The 18,421-nt window shown below is 42.9% G+C and overlaps 1 protein-coding gene and 1 pseudogene across 3 annotated transcripts in view; one reads left to right on the top strand and one right to left on the bottom strand.

The window, feature by feature from the left end:
• COMMD10 (COMM domain containing 10) overlaps window positions 1-18,421 on the bottom strand; it is a 229,339-nt gene that overhangs the window by 209,533 nt on the left and 1,385 nt on the right. For both annotated transcript variants that reach the window (XR_013995852.1, XM_081088741.1), the window contains exons 2-4: window positions 18,233-18,323; window positions 16,627-16,737; window positions 13,414-13,569 (exon numbers count right to left, since the gene is read on the bottom strand). Coding sequence is in view for 1 of the 2 variants with exons in the window: in XM_081088741.1 (XP_080944867.1) it covers window positions 13,414-13,569; window positions 16,627-16,737; window positions 18,233-18,323 (358 nt within the window). In the remaining variant the exon portion in view is untranslated. The remainder of the gene's footprint in view (window positions 1-13,413; window positions 13,570-16,626; window positions 16,738-18,232; window positions 18,324-18,421) is intronic.
• LOC308518070 (non-histone chromosomal protein HMG-14-like) lies at window positions 13,961-14,541 on the top strand (annotated as a pseudogene). The gene is made up of 2 exons: window positions 13,961-14,224; window positions 14,501-14,541. The product of its transcript is annotated as a non-histone chromosomal protein HMG-14-like (transcript).

The following is an 18,421-nucleotide window of genomic DNA, read 5'->3' as shown; positions in this document are numbered from 1 at the left end:
AAGTAATTAAGTACCATAGAGGTGGGGGCACTTTTCATTATGATAATCAGGGCAAGACTCACTTATCAATGTGACATTTACACAAAGAGCTGAAGAAGATAAAGCAGGCCAGCCATATGAAAATCCAGGAAAAGAACATTTGAGGTAGAGATTCAAGTATCCAAACTGAGCCAGATGTAGGATGCTAAAAGATGAAGGTCAAGAAGATAGGTAGTGGACCGAGGGGGACAAGGGGAATGATAGAGCACATAAGGTCTTAAAGGCAATTATAAGAGTGGATCATGTAAGGCCTTAAATGCAATTGTAAGAATTTAAGGCAGGGGTCCTCAAACTACGGCCCGCGGGCCACATGCAAATACAAATATTGTATTTGTTCCCGTTTTGGTTTTTTACTTCAAAATAAGATATGTGCAGTGTGCATAGGAATTTGTTCATAGTTTTTTTTTTAAACTATAGTCCGGCCCGCCAACGGTCTGAGGGACAGTGACTGGCCCCCTGTTTAAAAAGTTTGAGGACCCCTGTCTTAAGGGCTTTGGTGAGTTTGGAGCAGAGAAGGGACAGAATCAGATCTAACAATTTAAAATAATACTTTTAGAGCTTCTATTCTGGTAATAGTAGGAAGTAGTTTACATTAACCTCCTTACAAATAAAAATTATAGCCTCTAGACAAATATTTTTTTAAAAACAATAATTTGAAGGCATTGTAGAAGGACTAAGTTCTCCAGGCAGAGAATCTGACTTATAAAAGAAGGAAGGAATCCCACGCAAGGTGAGAGATGCACATTTATATGATTTTTCCCAATCCACACAGCATGGGATGGCTGAAAGTCAAATGTAAAGCCTCAGATTTGGCTTGAGGGGTCCGCAATCCAACTCCTAGATATTTACCCATGAGAAAAAAAATATGTCCACAGAAAAAGTTTTACACAAGTGTTCATAGCAGTCTTATTTATAATAACCAGAAACTGGAAATAACCCAAATGTCCATACACAAAAGTATGGATAAATAAATTCCGGTATTTTCATACAATGGAATATGACTCAGCCATCAAAAAATTACCAATACAAGGAACAACATGGGTAAAGAATAAATGTTTTAAATGTTGAGATATTAGCTAGACACACTTATTTGAGTCCATTTATATTAAGTCCAAGAACAAACAAAACCAATCTATGGTAATGAAAAAGAATTGAAACTAGGCACTTTCCAAGTCATAAAAATATTCTCTATTTTGTTATGGATAGTAATTAAATGGGTGTACGTTCTGAAACTCATCAAACTGAACACTTAAAAAATCTCTACAATTTACTGCAGGTAAATTATACTTCAATAAAAAGTAGTAAATATAGCACCATTAAACCTCACAAAAATTTATATTCAGTTAATTTCAGCACACGGAAAACTGTCTTTTACTTGATTCATAGCTTCCTATCTAATAAAAGAGAAACATGGTAATTAGCATACGACCGCTACCCTTCCCATTGACTAATCAGGGAAATATGCAAATTAACTGCCAGCCAAGATGGCGGCCGGCAGCCAGGCAGCTTAAAGTGAACATGAGGCTTGCTTGCTTCAGTGACTGAGGACTCCAACGTTCCCCGCCTGCCGCTGCCAGCTTCCGAGCTCCTGAAGCAACAGCTCCAAGAGATACAATGTTTCAGTTATAGAAGCTAAAAGATGGCGGTTAATTTGCATATACTAGCTGGGAGCGAAGACTGACGACAACATGGAGGCCAAGCGGTACAGAAGGGAGCCAAGTAGAGGCCGCGAGGACAGAAACGGAGCCGCAGCCGCTGTGAGCGGGAGGGGCAGCGGCTTGGAGAGGAAGGGGCAGCGGCTGGGGGCGGAAGGGGCAGTGGCTTGGAGAGGAAGGGGCAGCGGCTGGGGGCGGGAGGGGCAGCGGCTTGGAGAGGAAGGGGCAGCGGCTGGGGGCGGAAGGGGCAGCGGCTGGGAGCGGGAGGGGCAGCGGCTTGGAGAGGAAGGGGCAGCGGCTGGGGGCGGGAGGGGCAGCGGCTGGGAGCGGGAGGGGCAGCGGCTTGGAGAGGAAGGGGCAGCGGCTGGGGGCGGGAGGGGCAGCGGCTGGGAGCGGGAGGGGCAGCGGCTTGGAGAGGAAGGGGCAGCGGCTGGGGGCGGAAGGGGCAGCGGCTGGGAGCGGGAGGGGCAGCGGCTTGGAGAGGAAGGGGCAGCGGCTGGGGGCGGGAGGGGCAGCGGCTGGGAGCGGGAGGGGCAGCGGCTTGGAGAGGAAGGGGCAGCGGCTGGGGGCGGAAGGGGCAGCGGCTTGGAGAGGAAGGGGCAGCGGCTGGGGGCGGAAGGGGCAGCGGCTGGGGGCGGAAGGGGCAGCGGCTTGGAGAGGAAGGGGCAGCGGCTGGGGGCGGAAGGGGCAGCGGCTGGGAGCGGGAGGGGCAGCGGCTTGGAGAGGAAGGGGCAGCGGCTGGGGGCGGAAGGGGCAGCGGCTGGGAGCGGGAGGGGCAGCGGCTTGGAGAGGAAGGGGCAGCGGCTTGGAGCGGGAGGGGCAGCGGCTGGGGGCGGAAGGGGCAGCGGCTGGGGGCGGAAGGGGCAGAGGCTGGGGGCGGAAGGGGCAGCGGCTTGGAGCGGGAGGGGCAGCGGCTTGGAGAGGAAGGGGCAGCGGCTGGGGGCGGAAGGGGCAGAGGCTGGGGGCGGAAGGGGCAGCGGCTTGGAGAGGAAGGGGCAGAGGCTGGGGGCGGAAGGGGCAGCGGCTTGGAGAGGAAGGGGCAGAGGCTGGGGGCGGAAGGGGCAGCGGCTGGGGGCGGAAGGGGCAGAGGCTGGGGGCGGAAGGGGCAGCGGCTTGGAGAGGAAGGGGCAGCGGCTGGGGGCGGAAGGGGCAGCGGCTGGGAGCGGGAGGGGCAGCGGCTGGGGGCGGAAGGGGCAGCGGCTTGGAGAGGAAGGGGCAGCGGCTGGGGGCGGAAGGGGCAGCGGCTGGGGGCGGAAGGGGCAGCGGCTGGGGGCGGGAGGGGCAGCGGCTTGGAGAGGAAGGGGCAGCGGCTGGGGGCGGAAGGGGCAGAGGCTTGGAGGGGAGGGGCAGCGACTGGGAGCAGGAGGGCAAGCCCAGCCCCAGGGGATGGGTGCGAGAGGGCAAGCCCAACCACTGTGGCTGGGAGCATAAGAGGCAGCAGCTTGGAGCAGGAGGGCAAGACCAGCTGCAGGGGCTTGAAGCGGGAGCGAAGCCCGCCTCAGCGAGTTTCGCTCCCTTCTCTGCTTTGCTCCAGCCACAGGAAGCCCTATTCTTGCAGGAATATTCCTGCAACAGGCCTCTGGTACTAATAATAACTAAAATAACAAAGAAGGCAAAAACGAGTAGAATGGAGATATAATTATCCTATCTAATAAAAGAGAAACATGGTAATTGGCGTACAACCGCTACCCTTCCCATTGGCTAATCAGGGTGATATGCAAATTAACTGCCAGTCAAGATGGCAGCTGGCAGCCAGGCAGCTTAAAACTAACATGAGGCTTGCTTTCTTCAGTGATGGAGGACTCCAACGTTCCCCGCCTGCCGCTGCAGGCCTCTGAGCTGCAACTCTAAGCAACTATGTAACAAATATAGAAGCTAAACAAAACCCCAGAAACCTGCTTTAGTCCGCTGGGCTTCAGTCAGCAGGATCGCAACATTGTAAGCAAAGGCCAGAAACCTACTTTCAGCAGCAGAGGCCTAAGAGCTGGAGCCAAGCCTCAAAGCTAAAGCTGGCCCAGAATTTAAAAAAAAAAAGGAAAAAAGGAGCGGTTGGGAACTTCAGTCACCCCCAGCTTGAAAACAGCTCTCAGCGCTGCTCTGTGCGTGACAGGGGGCAGCGCCCCAACCCCGATTGGCCCTGCTCTGTGCGTGACAGGGTACAGAGCCGCAACCCCCCTGATCGGCCCTGCTCTGTGAGTGACAGGGTACAGAGCCCCAACCCCCCTGATGGGCCCTGCTCTGTGAGTGACAGGGGGCAGTGCCCCAACCCCCTGATTGGCCCTGCTCTGTGCGTGACAGGGGGTGGCGCCGCAACCTCCCCATCGACCCTGCCTTGAGTGTGACAGGGGGCGGTGCCCCAACCCCCCAATCGGCCCTACCCTGATTGTGACTGAGGGTGGCATCGCAACCTCCCGATCCGCCCTGCTCTGTGCATGACAGGGGCGGCGCCCCAACTCCCCAATCAGCCCTGCTCTGAGCCCGACCATGGGCTGCACCTAGGGATTGGGCCTGCCCTCTGCCACCTGGGAGCAGGCCTAAGCCAGCAGATCGTTATCTCCCGAGGGGTCCCAGACTGTGAGAGGGCACAGGCCAGGCTGAGGGCCCCCCCCCCTGCTCCCCCCCGAGTGCACAAATTTTTGTGCACCAGGCCTCTAGTTGTAAAATAAATTTCCTATGAATGCAGAAGATAATGTTAAGAAGCATTTAAATGTCAAATAAAAATTTCTAATTTTTTATACTCTATATAAAATACAGATATTTAACAATTAATGAAGCAAATAATTAGTTGTTACACTTAACAATAAAGTTAATCATATAATGGCTTTAACAGGGATATTTTTTAAGAATGTTATAGGAATATTATTATCTTAGGAACAATGGCCATCCATTTTTAAACATAGATTTCTCAAGAATCTATGAGAAAACATGATGAAATTTCACTTTATAAAGAAACTAGAGGCCCAATGCATGAATCCGTGCACTTTGAAAGGAACTGTGGGTCATGAGGCTGTGGTGGGCACGGCGGCGGGTCTCAGCCCATCCTCCACGCCCCCACCCGGCCCTTCCCGCCATAGCCCCCTGGTCCCCTGTCTGCCGCAGCCCCACTCCCGCTGCCACAGCTCCCACGCGCTGACAGCACCAGCCCTACTCGCACCTGCTAATGGCGTGGAGCGATTGGGGCTGGCGCCGGCAGCAGATGCAAGCAAGGCTGGCACCGTCAGCAGGTGCCATCAGTGGCTGCTGCCCCGATCAACCCTCAGGAGCAGGGGGAGGTGGAGAAGCCCTAAGGGCAATTGGGGCCGGCAGCCACCGCTTGCACCCGCTGATGGCACCGAGTGATCAGGGCCAGCGCCAGGCACCGGCAGCAGGTGCAAGCAGTGGCTCTGGCATCAGCAGCGGGTGCGAGTGGGGCTGGCACCAGCAGCAGATGCGAGTGCCAAGCAGGACCATGGTGTGTGGGAACAAAGAATTTCAGTAACCACCAGAGGCTTGCCCCAATGACAGCGACTGGCACCACACCTTGGTCTGGTGCCCCCGCTCAGCTGCTCCACCATTCCACCACAGCCGACACCCACCATGTTCCACGCTCTGCTGCCTGCTGTCAACACCTACCATGTTCCTCGTTTGCCCCTTGGTGGTCAGCGCACGTCACAGCAACTGGTTGTTCAGTTGTTCCACAGTTCATTCTATTTGCATATTAGGGTTTTATATATATATTAGAGGCCTGGTGCACAAAAATCTATGCACTTGGGGGGGGGGGGTCCCTCAGCCTGGCCTGTGCCCTTTCACAGTCTGGGAACCCTCAGGGGATGTCCATCTGCTGGCTTAGGCCCGCTCCCTGGGGGATCAGGCCTAAACTGGCAGTCAGACATCCCTCTGGCAGCCCAGGAGCCCTCGGGGGATGTCCACTTGCCAGCGGGGAGCAGGCCTAAGCTGCAGTCAGACATCCTTAGTGCTGCTGAGGAGGCAGGAGAGGCTCCCACCACCACCACTGTACTGGCAGCCATCAGCCTGGCTTGTGGCTGAGCAGAGCTCCCCCTGTGGGAGTGCACTGACCACCAGGGGGCAGCTCCTGCATTAAGCATCTGTCCCCTGGTGGTCAGTGTGTGTCATAGTGACCAGTCATTTCCAGTCATTCTGCTGTTAGGGTCAATTTGCATATTACCCTTTTATTATATAGGATAGAGGCCTGGTGCACATGTGGGGGCCGGCTGGTTTGCCCTGAAGGGTGTCCCGGATCAGGGTGGGGGTCCTGCTGGGGTGCCCGGCCAGCCTGGGTGAGGGGCTGAGGGCTGTTTTCAGGCTGGCCACAGCCCCTTCACGGTGGCGGGAGGCGGTCCTGTGGGGGTGCCTGGCCAGCCTGGGTGAGGGGCGGAGGGCCATTTTCAGGCTGGCCAGGCCCCCCCGGTGACCCAAGCTCCCAGCCTCTCCTTTTTTTTTTTAGCGCCTCCTTGAGCAGAGGCCAGGGTGGGCTGGAAGCAGGTATCTGGGATTTATTTATCTTTTATAATTGAAATTTTGTAGCCTTGAGCGGAGCCCAGGGCCAGCCAGGGCAGGCAGGAAGCTTGGCTTCCTCCATCGCCAGCGGCAATCCAAGCCTCCTGCTGGCTCCAGTTCCATGGCCGCCGCCATCTTAGTTGGGTTGATTTGCATACTCGCTCCTGATTGGCTGGTGGGCGTGGCTTGCGGGTGTAGCAGAGTGGCGGAGTGATGATTAATTTGCATGTTTCTCTTATATCAGTGTAGACCAGGGGTCCTCAAACTACGGCCCGCGGGCCACATGCAAATACAAATATTGTATTTGTTCCCGTTTTGGTTTTTTACTTCAAAATAAGATATGTGCAGTGTGCATAGGAATTTGTTCATAGTTTTTTTTTAAACTATAGTCCGGCCCTCCAACGGTCTGAGGGACAGTGAACTGGCCCCCTGTTTAAAAAGTTTGAGGACCCCTGGTGTAGACAGATGAGAAGATCTATACTAATAAAAGGGTAATATGCTAATTAGACCGATAGACCAGATGTCTTCCAGACCTCCTTCCAGATAAAGCCACGGTGGCGGGGTCTGAGGCAGAGGCAGTTAAGGACAATCAGGCAGTCAGGCAGAGTGGTTAGGGGTGATCAGGCCAGCAGAGGAGACCGTTTAGGGGAAATCAGGCCGGCAGAGGAGAGCAGTTAGAAGTGATCAGATCTGCAGGGGAGAGTGGTTAAGGGCGATCAGGCCAGCAAGGGAGAGCCGTTAGGGGCAATCAGGCAGGCAGGCAGAGGCAGTTATGGGCGATCAGGCCAGCAGGGGAGAACAGTTAGGGGTCATCAGTCTGGCAGGGGAGCAGTTAGGGGCATCAGGCAAGCTAGGCAAAGGGGTTAGGGGCAATCAGTCAGGCAGGCAGAGTATTTAGGGGCAATCAGGCAAGCAGGCAGGTGAGCAGTTAGAAGCCAGCGGTCCTGGATAGAGAGAGGGATGTCCTATTGCCGGCAGTTGGACATCCCCTGAGGGGTCCCGGATTGGAGAGGATGCAGGCAAGGCTGAGGGACACCCCCCCCCCCGCCATGTACAAATTTAGTGCACCAGGCCTCTAGTATGAATATATTTGCCATGTAATTGGTAACGTTAAGACTACTCTTAACAGGATAAAATCACATTAAACTCATTTTGAACATTCAAACAAATGTAACTGTCAGATTTATATTTTAAAACTCCCTAACAAACACACATAAATGCTTTTAAGAAAGGGAATCAGTGCATGTAGTCTTTAAAGAGAAAGTTAGAGTGCTTAAATGTGCCTTATATATACTTATTATATCTGATACTTATCATATCTGATACTAAATAAAGAATAAAGTTAGCTTAGAAAAGTAAAAATATTTTGGGGGAAAAAAGTATTATATAAAAAGAATACAATTATTTCCCTTATGGTCTCAGGAATAAAAAAGATGTACATCAATAATATTTAACATGTAAGTCTGTAAATTTAGTTTAGGAGAAATATATGTAAAGAATTTATAAATAGAATTTCAAGAGTAAAATTAAACATAGCATTAAAGTTCTGTCTGAAAGGGGATTCATGATTTAATAAATGTCATGACCACATAGGCATTATAACAAAAATCAAATAGGAAAACCCTTTTACAAGAACTCTGCTGGCAGAGTCAACATTGATTTAAAAAAAAAAAAAAAAGAGCATACAAATTATAATAAGTGGTAGTGACATTTCAGTCTCATGTCTACAAAGAGGTTAAGAAAAACATCTATTTTTTAAAAGAAGAGAGACGGAATAAAATATAAAAATCCTTTCAATCATATCCTGCAAAAAGCTGTCACTAAAATTCATTTTCAAATAATAAAAGGTGAAAAGAGGTGTTTTTAAAAACTGAATTAAACATAAGCAACTGTTGATTTTTTAATTTATTATTTAATTGAAACTGACTCTTTGAATTTAGAATTATTACCCACTAGTCTTCCACTGCAAGTACCACCCAGACAGTTCACATGAGTGAGCCCCTAAGTTACCATTAAAACATCAGTCAGTCATTGTAAATATACCTTTTGTTCATTATATAATAAATCACTGACATATATTTTGTTACAATTTAAATGACATGACCTATTTTCACACATGACTATTTTTAGTCACCATATCCTAAACAGTTATTAGGATAAAAGAGAAAGATAACATCATAGCTGACAGAGGTAGCATGATATAAAAGGAACAAAGCTTGAGAGATAGACAAATCTGATTCCCATCTCAGCTTCACCATGGACTGCTTGTGTTATCATGATAAAATTATACTTTCTAAAGTTTTATTTCCTTCCTTTTCAAAAATATGAACCACACAAACATACACACAACTATATAAACCACCCTTCATAAAGTCTGATACAAAAAAAAAAATTTGCAGGTAACATTTAGGCGGTAGTCCTATATGATAAAAGGCTAATATGCAAATCGACTGAACAGTGGAACAACCAGTAGCTATAATGCACACTGACCACCAGGTGGCAGATGCTCAACACAGGAACTGCCCCCTGGTGTTCAGTGCACCAGAAGCCAGGCTCACAGCTGGCGAGTGCAACGGTGGCAGCGTTAAGGATGTCCGACTGACAGTTTAGGCCCGCTCCCCACGGGACTCCTGGACTGCGAGAGGGCGCAGGCCGGACTGAGGGACACCCCCACCCTCCGCTGAGTGCACGAATTTTATGCACTGGGCCTCCAGTATAGTATAATGGCTTAGGAGTGTGACTACTTGTGTCAAATCCCAACTCTGCCACTTACTTAGCTGCATAACAATGGACCAATTATTTAATCTCTCTAAGCCTCGATTTTATTTTAAATAGAAAGTAGAACTATTAATGGGTTTTATAAGATATAAAGCACTTATTGGAGTAGTTGGTCAACAATAAACACAAAAAAAGCCTAACCAACAGACACAGACAACAGGGGGTGAAGGCATGAGTGGGGGGGGCAGGGGGCAATGCAGCAATAAAGACACATATGTAATACCTTAACCAATAAAGAAAAAAGTATTAAAAAAAAAAACACAAAAAATGTTTGCTATTATTACATTACCTTATTTAAGCATTTAAAATAACGTACTGGCTATCCTCTCATGTACTACAAATTGTCAAAAATAATTTCCATCATTCTCAAGAGGCCAATATGCAATTAATCATGTTCATTCAACTTCTTTTTGCACATTTTATATGATAACTGATTAAACCACATTTTAAGCAGAACTTAATATAAATGTAACATAATATGGAGAAGTATTACTTTAAAAATATGTATCATCTAGAACAGTGATGGCGAACCTATGACACGCGTGTCAGAGGTGACACGCAAACTTATTTTTTTGGGTGATTTTTCTTTGTTAAATGGCATTTAAATATAAAAATAAATAACAAAAACATAAGTCTTTATTTTACTATGGTTGCAAATATCAAAAAATTTCTATATGTGACACGGCACCAGAGTTAAGTTAGGGTTTTTCAAAATGCTGACACGCCGAGCTCAAAAGGTTCGCCATCACTGATCTAGAAGATACTGAAAAATGACTTACGGTTAGAAGCATAAAATATTTTAACTCTACTTGTATCAATGTAAAAATATGAACCCTGTAAAATAGCAGAAAATTATAGAGAACGAGCAAACATTAAAAGGCAAGTAGAGATTTATTTTTAATGGAGATGGTTGGAAGAAAAAGGAATTCCAGTAACACAAAATGGAAAACTTAAAATCTGTACAGGACATAGGAAAAAGTAGAAATTGAAATGAAAAATGAAGCAGTGATGTTGAGGACACTTAAGAGCTCTTAGAATGCAGTTTTTAAAAAAGAAAGAAATGGCGAGAGATGAAAACAAAGGGCATTTTCCAAAAACCTATAGCTAATATCCTACTTAATGAGAATGCTTTCTCTCTAAAACTGGGAACAAAGCAGGTTGTTTCAGACATACCACTCGTATTCAACATCATATTAAAAGTCCTAGTCAGTGCAATAAGGCAAAAAACAAAATATAAAAGCTAAAAAGACTAGAAAGGAAGAAATAAAACTGTCTCTATTCATGGACAACATGACTGCCTACAAAGAAAATCACAAGGAATCCACACCAAAAAAAATGCCATAACTAATTAGTGAGTTTGCACGGTCATAGAATATAAGATCAATATACTGTACAAAAATCAATTGTGTTTGTATCTACTAGCAACGAACAATTAGAAAAAAAATTTTAAAAACAGTACTATTTTCATCAACTCAAAAAAAACACTAAATACTTAGGTACAAATCTAACAAAATATGTGCAGGATCTGTATGCTAAAGAATGCAAACACTGACATGAGAAATAAAAAAGGACCTAAAAAAACAACCATGGTATATCTACACAGTGGAATACTACACTGCTGTAAAAAAGAAAGAACTCTTACCATTCGCAACAGCATGGATGGACCTAGAGAGCATTATGCTAAGTGAAATAAACCAGTCAGAGAAAGATAAATATCACATGATCTCACTCATTTGTGAAATATAATGAACAACATAAACTGATGAACAAAAATAGATCCAGACACAGAGAAGCATCAAAAAGAACATCAAACTTCAGAGGGAAGGCAGGGGAGTGGGTGGGTAGGGGTAAGAGATCAAGTAAAGGACTTGTATGCATGCATATAAGCATAACCAATGGACACAGACAGTAGGGAGGTGAGGGAATGTGCTGGGGGGTGGGAGTGGCTGGAGAGAGGTCAATGGGGAAAAAGGAAACATATATAATACTTTAACCAGTGGTTGCCAACCTTTCAGACCTCACAGACCAGCAGTGGTCCGCAGACCACCGGTTGGCGACTGCTACTTTAAACAATAAAGAATTTAAATTTTTAAAAAAGGACTTAAAAAAATGAAGAGATATACTCAATACTGTTAAGAAGACCTTTCTCTACAAAGTGATCTATAAATTAAATATAATCTCTATTAAAATCCCAGCAGGATTTCTTATCCTATATAATAAAAGGGTAATACTCAAATTGTCCCCTCGACCAGGAGTTCTACTGCAGCCCTTCCCCCCAGCTGGCCCCACCTCTGATCAGCACCCCCAACCCCGATCCCATGCACAAATTTGTGCACTGGGCCTCTAGTAGATATACAGAAGCTGGCTTTCAAGTTTATATGAAAGTGCAAAGAAACTAGAAAAAAAACAAAACAATTATGAAAAAGAACAAAGCAGACTCACAATACCTGATCTTAAGACTTACTACAAAGCTTACAAAGCTACAATAATTAAGGTAGTGTGATATTGGCATAAAGACAGACAAACAGATCAATGGAACCAAAAAGAGAGTCCAGAAAAAGACCCACACAAATATGTCAAATGATTCTGACAAAGGGACAAAGACAAGTCAGTGACAAAATGATGTTATTAACAAATTATGTGGGGGAAAACGAACATCCGTAAGCAGAAAAAAAAAGAACTTTGACCTGCACCTTATGCCTTATACAAAATTACTTCAAAATGGATCTTAGACTTAAATGTGAAACATAAACCTATAAAACAAATAGAAAAAATCAAAAGAGAAAATCTTTGTGACGCTAGATTAAGCTACAAATTATTAGATACAAAACCAAAAGCAAGATCAATAAAAGAAAAAACTGATAAATGGAACTTTATCAGAAATTAAAAGCTTTTGCTCTGCAAAAGACACTTAAGAAAATGAAAAGCTATGTACTAGAAAAAAAATCTGTAAATCACGTTATCTGACAAAAAACTTACACCTAGATTATATAAAGAACTCGCAAAACTCAACAGAAAGAAAACAAATACCCTCCACACATTGTAACAATCAAAAGAAAAAAGAAAGAAAGAAAAACCATACATTTCTATATGCTGGGATTCATGCCTGTAATCATCCTTTATATTACTATAACGGGACTTCTTTATCTGTCATAATGTGGAAATATAGTTAAACAAAAATTTGAATAGACACTTCACCAAAAAATAATATCGATGGCAAGTAAGCACATAAAAAGATCATCAACATAATTTGTTATTAGGAAAATGCAAATTAAAAACACAAGATACCATGATAAACCTAATACAATGGTTTTAATGTAAACAACTGACAATACCAAGTGCTGACAAGAATTTGGATCTACTAGAACTCTCATATAATGCTGCATTGAAATGCAAAAATAATACCAACCTGTCACAAATACTTCCAGAAAAGAGAAAGGGAGGGGACCACTTTCCAACTCATTTGACAAGCCCAGTATTACCCTGATACCACCAAAGACATCACAATAAAAGTGCAGACTAATATTCCTCATGAACACAGATGGAAAAACATTTAACAAATTATTACAAAATCAAATACAGCAACACATAAAAAGGATTATACATCATGACCAAGTGATATTAACCCAGGAATACAAAGCTAGCTGAAAATCGGAAAATCAATTATGCTAACACAGAAAAACAAAGGCAAAATGATCTGTACAATCATTTTAACCTCCATTAAGAATGACTAGTTACCTGCCAAAACTGGTTTGGCTCAGTGGATAGAGCATCGGCCTGCGGACTGAAAGGTCCCAGGTTCGATTCCGGTCAAGGGCATGTACCTGGGTTGCAGGCACATCCCCAGTAGGAGATGTGCGGGAGGCAGCTGATCGATGTTTCTCTCTCATCGATGTTTCTAACTCTCTATCTCTCTCCCTTCCTCTCTGTAAAAAAAATCAATAAAATATATTTTTTTTAAAAAAAGAGTGACTAAAGGTAACTAAAGAGATTTGTGACTTTTTTGTTACTTTATATTTTTCCTAAGGTGTTCATTTTGTTCACTGTTTGTAACTCAACAAATATTGGCTATGCTACCTTCTGCATGCACAACATTCTGCTAGGCACTAATACAGAAAAACAAATAAGTATGTGTGTCGGTAAAATTACAGTGAGTCTTAGATGCAGGTACACAATTAAAAGAGAACCAACTCTGATCATGGCCCAAGAGGGGAAAAAAACTTTCATTCCTATCCTTAAGTTATAGAGGCATATTTTAAACTGTAAATTGAAATTAAATCACATTGTGGTAGCAAATATGTATGGCAATAACTTTACAGGAGAAATTGTCTATATACTCTTCTGCCCGACTGTACCTCTCTACAAAATATTAAAAAGCTCTTCGGGTATAAAAATCTATGCCATACATTACTGAAAAATATCTTTGGTGTAACATAACCTATACCTTGTGGGGAGCGAGAATCCTCTGCCTGAATTTTTCGACTGTTTCTTGACCCATAGAAGACCAAGTATTGACAAATGCTTCTGCTTTGTCTTGTGCAAGATGAATGTTCTCTAACTGCTGCTGGAAAGCTGCAGGCTTCACATTGTGATATACTGCCTATTAAAGAGAAAACAAATTACATATATCTCTAATATTCATACAGAGACCTTGATCTATAATCAAATACAAAATTAATAATTTAAACCAAAAGAATATTTTATATTTCTATTGCAGAAAGTTTTTGTTATTTTACAAACAATATACCATTCCAAGGGCTGAAAGATTTAGGATTAAATGCTTAAATTATTCAGGCTAAACTTTTTCAGTTTTGCCTGAGGTTTAAGTACTCCATTTAATGGAAAAACTTCTTTGCCTTAACTAATGGTGCCCTAATTATTCATTTCCTGGGTTCTCCCACTACCCCATCATGGTCCAAGCAGGTTGGGCCAGGCAATGGCTAGGCAGTTCAGGTTCTCAAAGGCTCTCGGCCCCCCACCCCACTGCCATGATGCCCAAGAGGAAGGTCAGCTTCACTGAGGGCGAAGCAAAGGAGGAACCCAAGAGGAGACCAGTGAGGTTGTCAGCTAAACTTGCTCTGTAAAAGTGGAAATGAAGCCAAAAATGGCAGCAGGAAAGGATAAATATGCAGACAAAAAAGTGCAAATGAAAGGGAAAAGGGAAGCAAAGGGAAAACAGATAAAAACGGCAAACCAGGAACCTAAATAAGAACTACCAGTGGAAAATGGAGAAACTAAAAATGAGGACAGCCCTAGTCAGTTTGGCTCGGTGGATAGAAAGTCGGCCAGCAAAGTGAAGGGTCCCAAGTTCGATTCTGGTCAAGGGCACATACCTTGGTTGTAGACTCCATTCCTAGCTCTGGTTGGGGCAAGTACAGGCAGGAGGCAACCAACTGATGTGTCTCTCTCACAGTGATATTTCCCTCTCTCTGTCTCTCCCCCTTCATTCCACTCTCTCTAAAAATCAATGGGAAAATATCCTCGGGTAAGGATTAACAACAATAAAAAAAGTAAAAATGAGGACAGGCCAGACTCAGATGAAGCAGGAGAAAAAGAAGCCAAGTCTAATTAATATCATATACCATGTCTTATCAGTGGTATCGGTCTCCCTTTTTGTACAATCCAGAGAATAATTTTACCAACTATTTTGTAAATGCCCATATTTTAGTAGCTTTAGAAACATTTTTAAGAATGAAGGAATTCGACCTCATCCCATTTTTTAAAATGTAAATGGTTTTTTAAGAGGTGAAATCATTTGCTGGTTGTTTCTTTTTTGATACAACCAAAACATAGTGGTATATTAAATATGGTAGGCTTTGATTATCTTGGGTGTCAACTTAACATTCCATAGATGAGGGTAGTTTTTCTATTCTATGATACAAAGCATATTAAAGTGGCAATTTGAAGTCAGTCATACATTTACCATGTCCTGAACATTTTAAATTACTTTTATTCTCATTTTCATTTCTGGTAAAATTGTTTCCTAAAGAAAACCACTTCATGATCTTGGCTCTCACTGTCAGAATTTTGTACGCTCTATAACATCTTTGGTGTGGTAGTCCAGTTTTCCTAGTAAGTTTGTTAATGTGCTGTGAAAGACTGAAAATTTGATTCTGTAGTATATACGACATTGAACAGTAAACGAGTGGGACTTTGATGTATCAACATTTGAAGATATTGGTTCTTGATAGTCTATTAAGGAAAATTAGCCTTCAAATTTTAAGCTGGGAAGTCACTGGAATAACTGTTTAGAAAAGAATCAGCCGAAACCGGTTTGGCTCAGTGGATAGAGCGTCGGCCTGCGGACTGAAAGGTCCCAGGTTCGATTCCGGTCAAGGGCATGTACCTGGGTTGCAGGCACATCCCCTGTAGGAGGTGTGCAGGAGGCAGCTGATCGATGTTTCTCTCTCATCGATGTTTCTGACTCTCTCTCTCTCTCTCCCTTCCTCTCTGTAAAAAATCAATAAAATATATTTAAAAAAAAAAAAAGAATCACAATTACATGACTTTAGGTTTTTGGTATATATGTTAAGAATTACGTACAAACTCAAATGTCTGTGTACTTATCCTAAAAACAACCAATTAAATGTCAATTATGAAAGGAAAAAAATTCATTTCCTTATACTGCCCTCCCTCTCCCAACTTCCTAGATAATATATAATAAAATATTGTAAAAATTATAACAGTGATATCTGTCCTATTACCTATATTATTCTGGAACAACTTTCTCATAAGCCCCTTGATGCTCTGTCTTACTTGATTATCCTTTTCATCTACTGAAGGCCCACCAAGGATAGTCATCATTATGATCTGTAATTTGTATAAAGCTATATGTGTAGATGCTTCGTAGCTTGTCCTTTTAACAGTATCTGTCACTAGAATGTTCATAAAGCTACAGTACTATTTAAAATTTAATTCCACAAGTATTCTATTTAATCAACCAACAGGAATTTATAGAGAATCTATGTTAAGCCCTGGAATGTGCCAGGTTTATATAAGATGCACGCGCGCGCACCCAAGATAGTGGCCTCCCACAAATTTAAAACCTAGTGAAGAAGGTATCACTGACACCCATGAAATAATGAAAGACTAACAAGGTGGTCTACTATCAGCTAAAGATAAAAGGAACCCAAATAGGAGAAAGCGTGCAAGTATAAGGGGCCAAGGGTACAATGAAAGGAGATGTGAGAAGAGATGCAGGCAGAAGGGCAGCTCAGTAGGAAGAAATAATATAACTAAAAGTCCTTTGACAAATATTTCTTTTCTAAATGTTTTATTTACCATCTTAGTCAAATAAATCCCCCAAAAATCATTTGTTAAAATTTTTAAATAAAGTGTGTTCATTTTTCCAAATTATTATAACAAGTAACAATGAATTAAAATCTTTCATATCTTTCCTAACTGTCTCAAGTCAATAAAGTCTTGATTCATACTGTCAAACACTTACACTACTCAACATTAAGACTGTTTTATAAAATGCAATACCCTGTGGGGGGAAAATCATACATTCAAATGTTGTTGTTTTTTTACTACATTGAAATTCTTAATTAAAATATAGTCACAGCTTCCACTTGCACACTTAAGAAAAAAAATGTTACCCCTATCATAGCAATACAAACATGTACCAGACACCAATGGTTGAGAACAATAAAAATACCTGTTCTAAAATGAATGATATTGTTTCAAGAACTAGGTGAAGATCTTGTTTCTCTAGAGAAAATGCAGCTTGAAGTTTTTCTTCCTCTTCTTCACTGAAACTGTTCTCAGCCTACAACACAAAAAGCAATCTACTAGCACACATTCAGGTATTCAAAATTCAGATCCTCAAAAGAAGATCCATTCAGTCATATATGGAATGAGAAATTGAAAGAAAGAGTAAATCCATGGTAAAAAAAAAAAAAAAAAAAAAAACTTATGCATTTGTAAATTTCAAGCTATGAAAATCAGCACAGTTCAATATCTGGATCTTGCCATGAGTCTCTGCCTTGACAGCTTAGGTTATGCACAACCACAAGTTCTAGTAAAAGAGCACAGTCCAGTGTGACTGGAGCACTTCCAACGTGGGGAGAATACAGGTTGTGGCCATAATGTATTATTATGATATAATGTTAAGGATTTTGAACTTTTTTCCATGGACAATGGAAAATCACTGATGGCTTTGATATAATCAATTCTTTTTTAGGAAAAAAAAATATTTGGAAAGATAAATGAAATAGTGTTATGAAGAAGCAATAGGAAGGGAAAGACTAGAGGCCTCGAGATAGCAGTTTGAAGGTAATCATTGCATCCATAGAAGAGATAATAAGAATCTGAACTAGGACTCTAAGGAGAACTTGGATTTGAGAGACACTTCAGAGGAAGGAAGGGCTTTGAGGCTGGCTCCTGGGCGGGGGGGGGGGGGGGGGGGGGAGGAATGAGTCCAAATTCTTGTTTAACAGGGAGGCCAGAACAGTTAGTGGTGCTCCATAAACATGTGATGGATGGAATTAAATTTTTTATAACCTGATAAAGAAGTTAACTTAGATTAGTGAGCAAGCAGTGAATTACTAAACATCAATATGTCAAAAATAACCACACCCTTGAAACAAAAGTGAAAGGCTAAATGAAAGATTACTGATTGACAGCAATACCATAGAATTATTTTTAAGAGGAAGAATTAAGTGATAAAATCGGAATTTTCCCAACGCATATTCCACAGAACCTTAGTCCCAAAATACATGCCATCTAAAACAGTTCCAAGGCCAAACACATTTGGGAAATTGTGCACAGCCTTAAATATTTACTATAAACACTACTATATAATATATACTGAAAAGTTCCATAATAAAAAGAATTAACGTTAATGAAGACAGAGCTTCCAAAACTTTTGACCATGGGACATTATCAAATTTTCATCAACAGACTGTTGAACCTCGGCAGGAAGACAGGGGAGGGTGGGTGGGAAGACATCAACCAATGAACTTGTATGCATGTATGCATAACCAGTGGCCACGGACAATGGGGTGGTGAGGGCCTGTCCCGGGAGGGCGGGAGCTGGCTGGAAGAGGTTAATGGGGGGAAAAGAAGGACCTATGTAATACTTTCAACAATAAAGATTTTAAAAAGAAAATGTTAACCAGGAAAAAAAAATTTTTTTCTGGAGACCTGGTGTTCTCAAAGACGCACTTTGAAACATTATTCTTCACAAAAGGTTCTTTAAGTAGAAACACAGTTTCAGTGGAATCACAAGAAAGTATTATAAGTTATAGAAATAACATACAAACCTTCAGGTGCAGTTTTTGAAGAATTCGGGTGAGCAATCGTGGAAATCTTCCTATATCTATTGCATTTATCAGCGACACTGCTTTTTTCATGCTAAATAAATTAGTGAAACGAAGTTTTTAAGTATGCTTTCCAAGTGGAATTGTACTGGTTATAAGTACAGTTGTCCACAACTGCAGGTGTAAGTTTTC

Source organism: Myotis nattereri, assembly GCF_964212035.1.
Source record: "Myotis nattereri genome assembly, chromosome: 4".
In the NCBI taxonomy this organism is placed as follows: Eukaryota; Metazoa; Chordata; class Mammalia; order Chiroptera; family Vespertilionidae; genus Myotis; species Myotis nattereri.
This window is presented reverse-complemented; position numbering and strand designations above follow the sequence as displayed.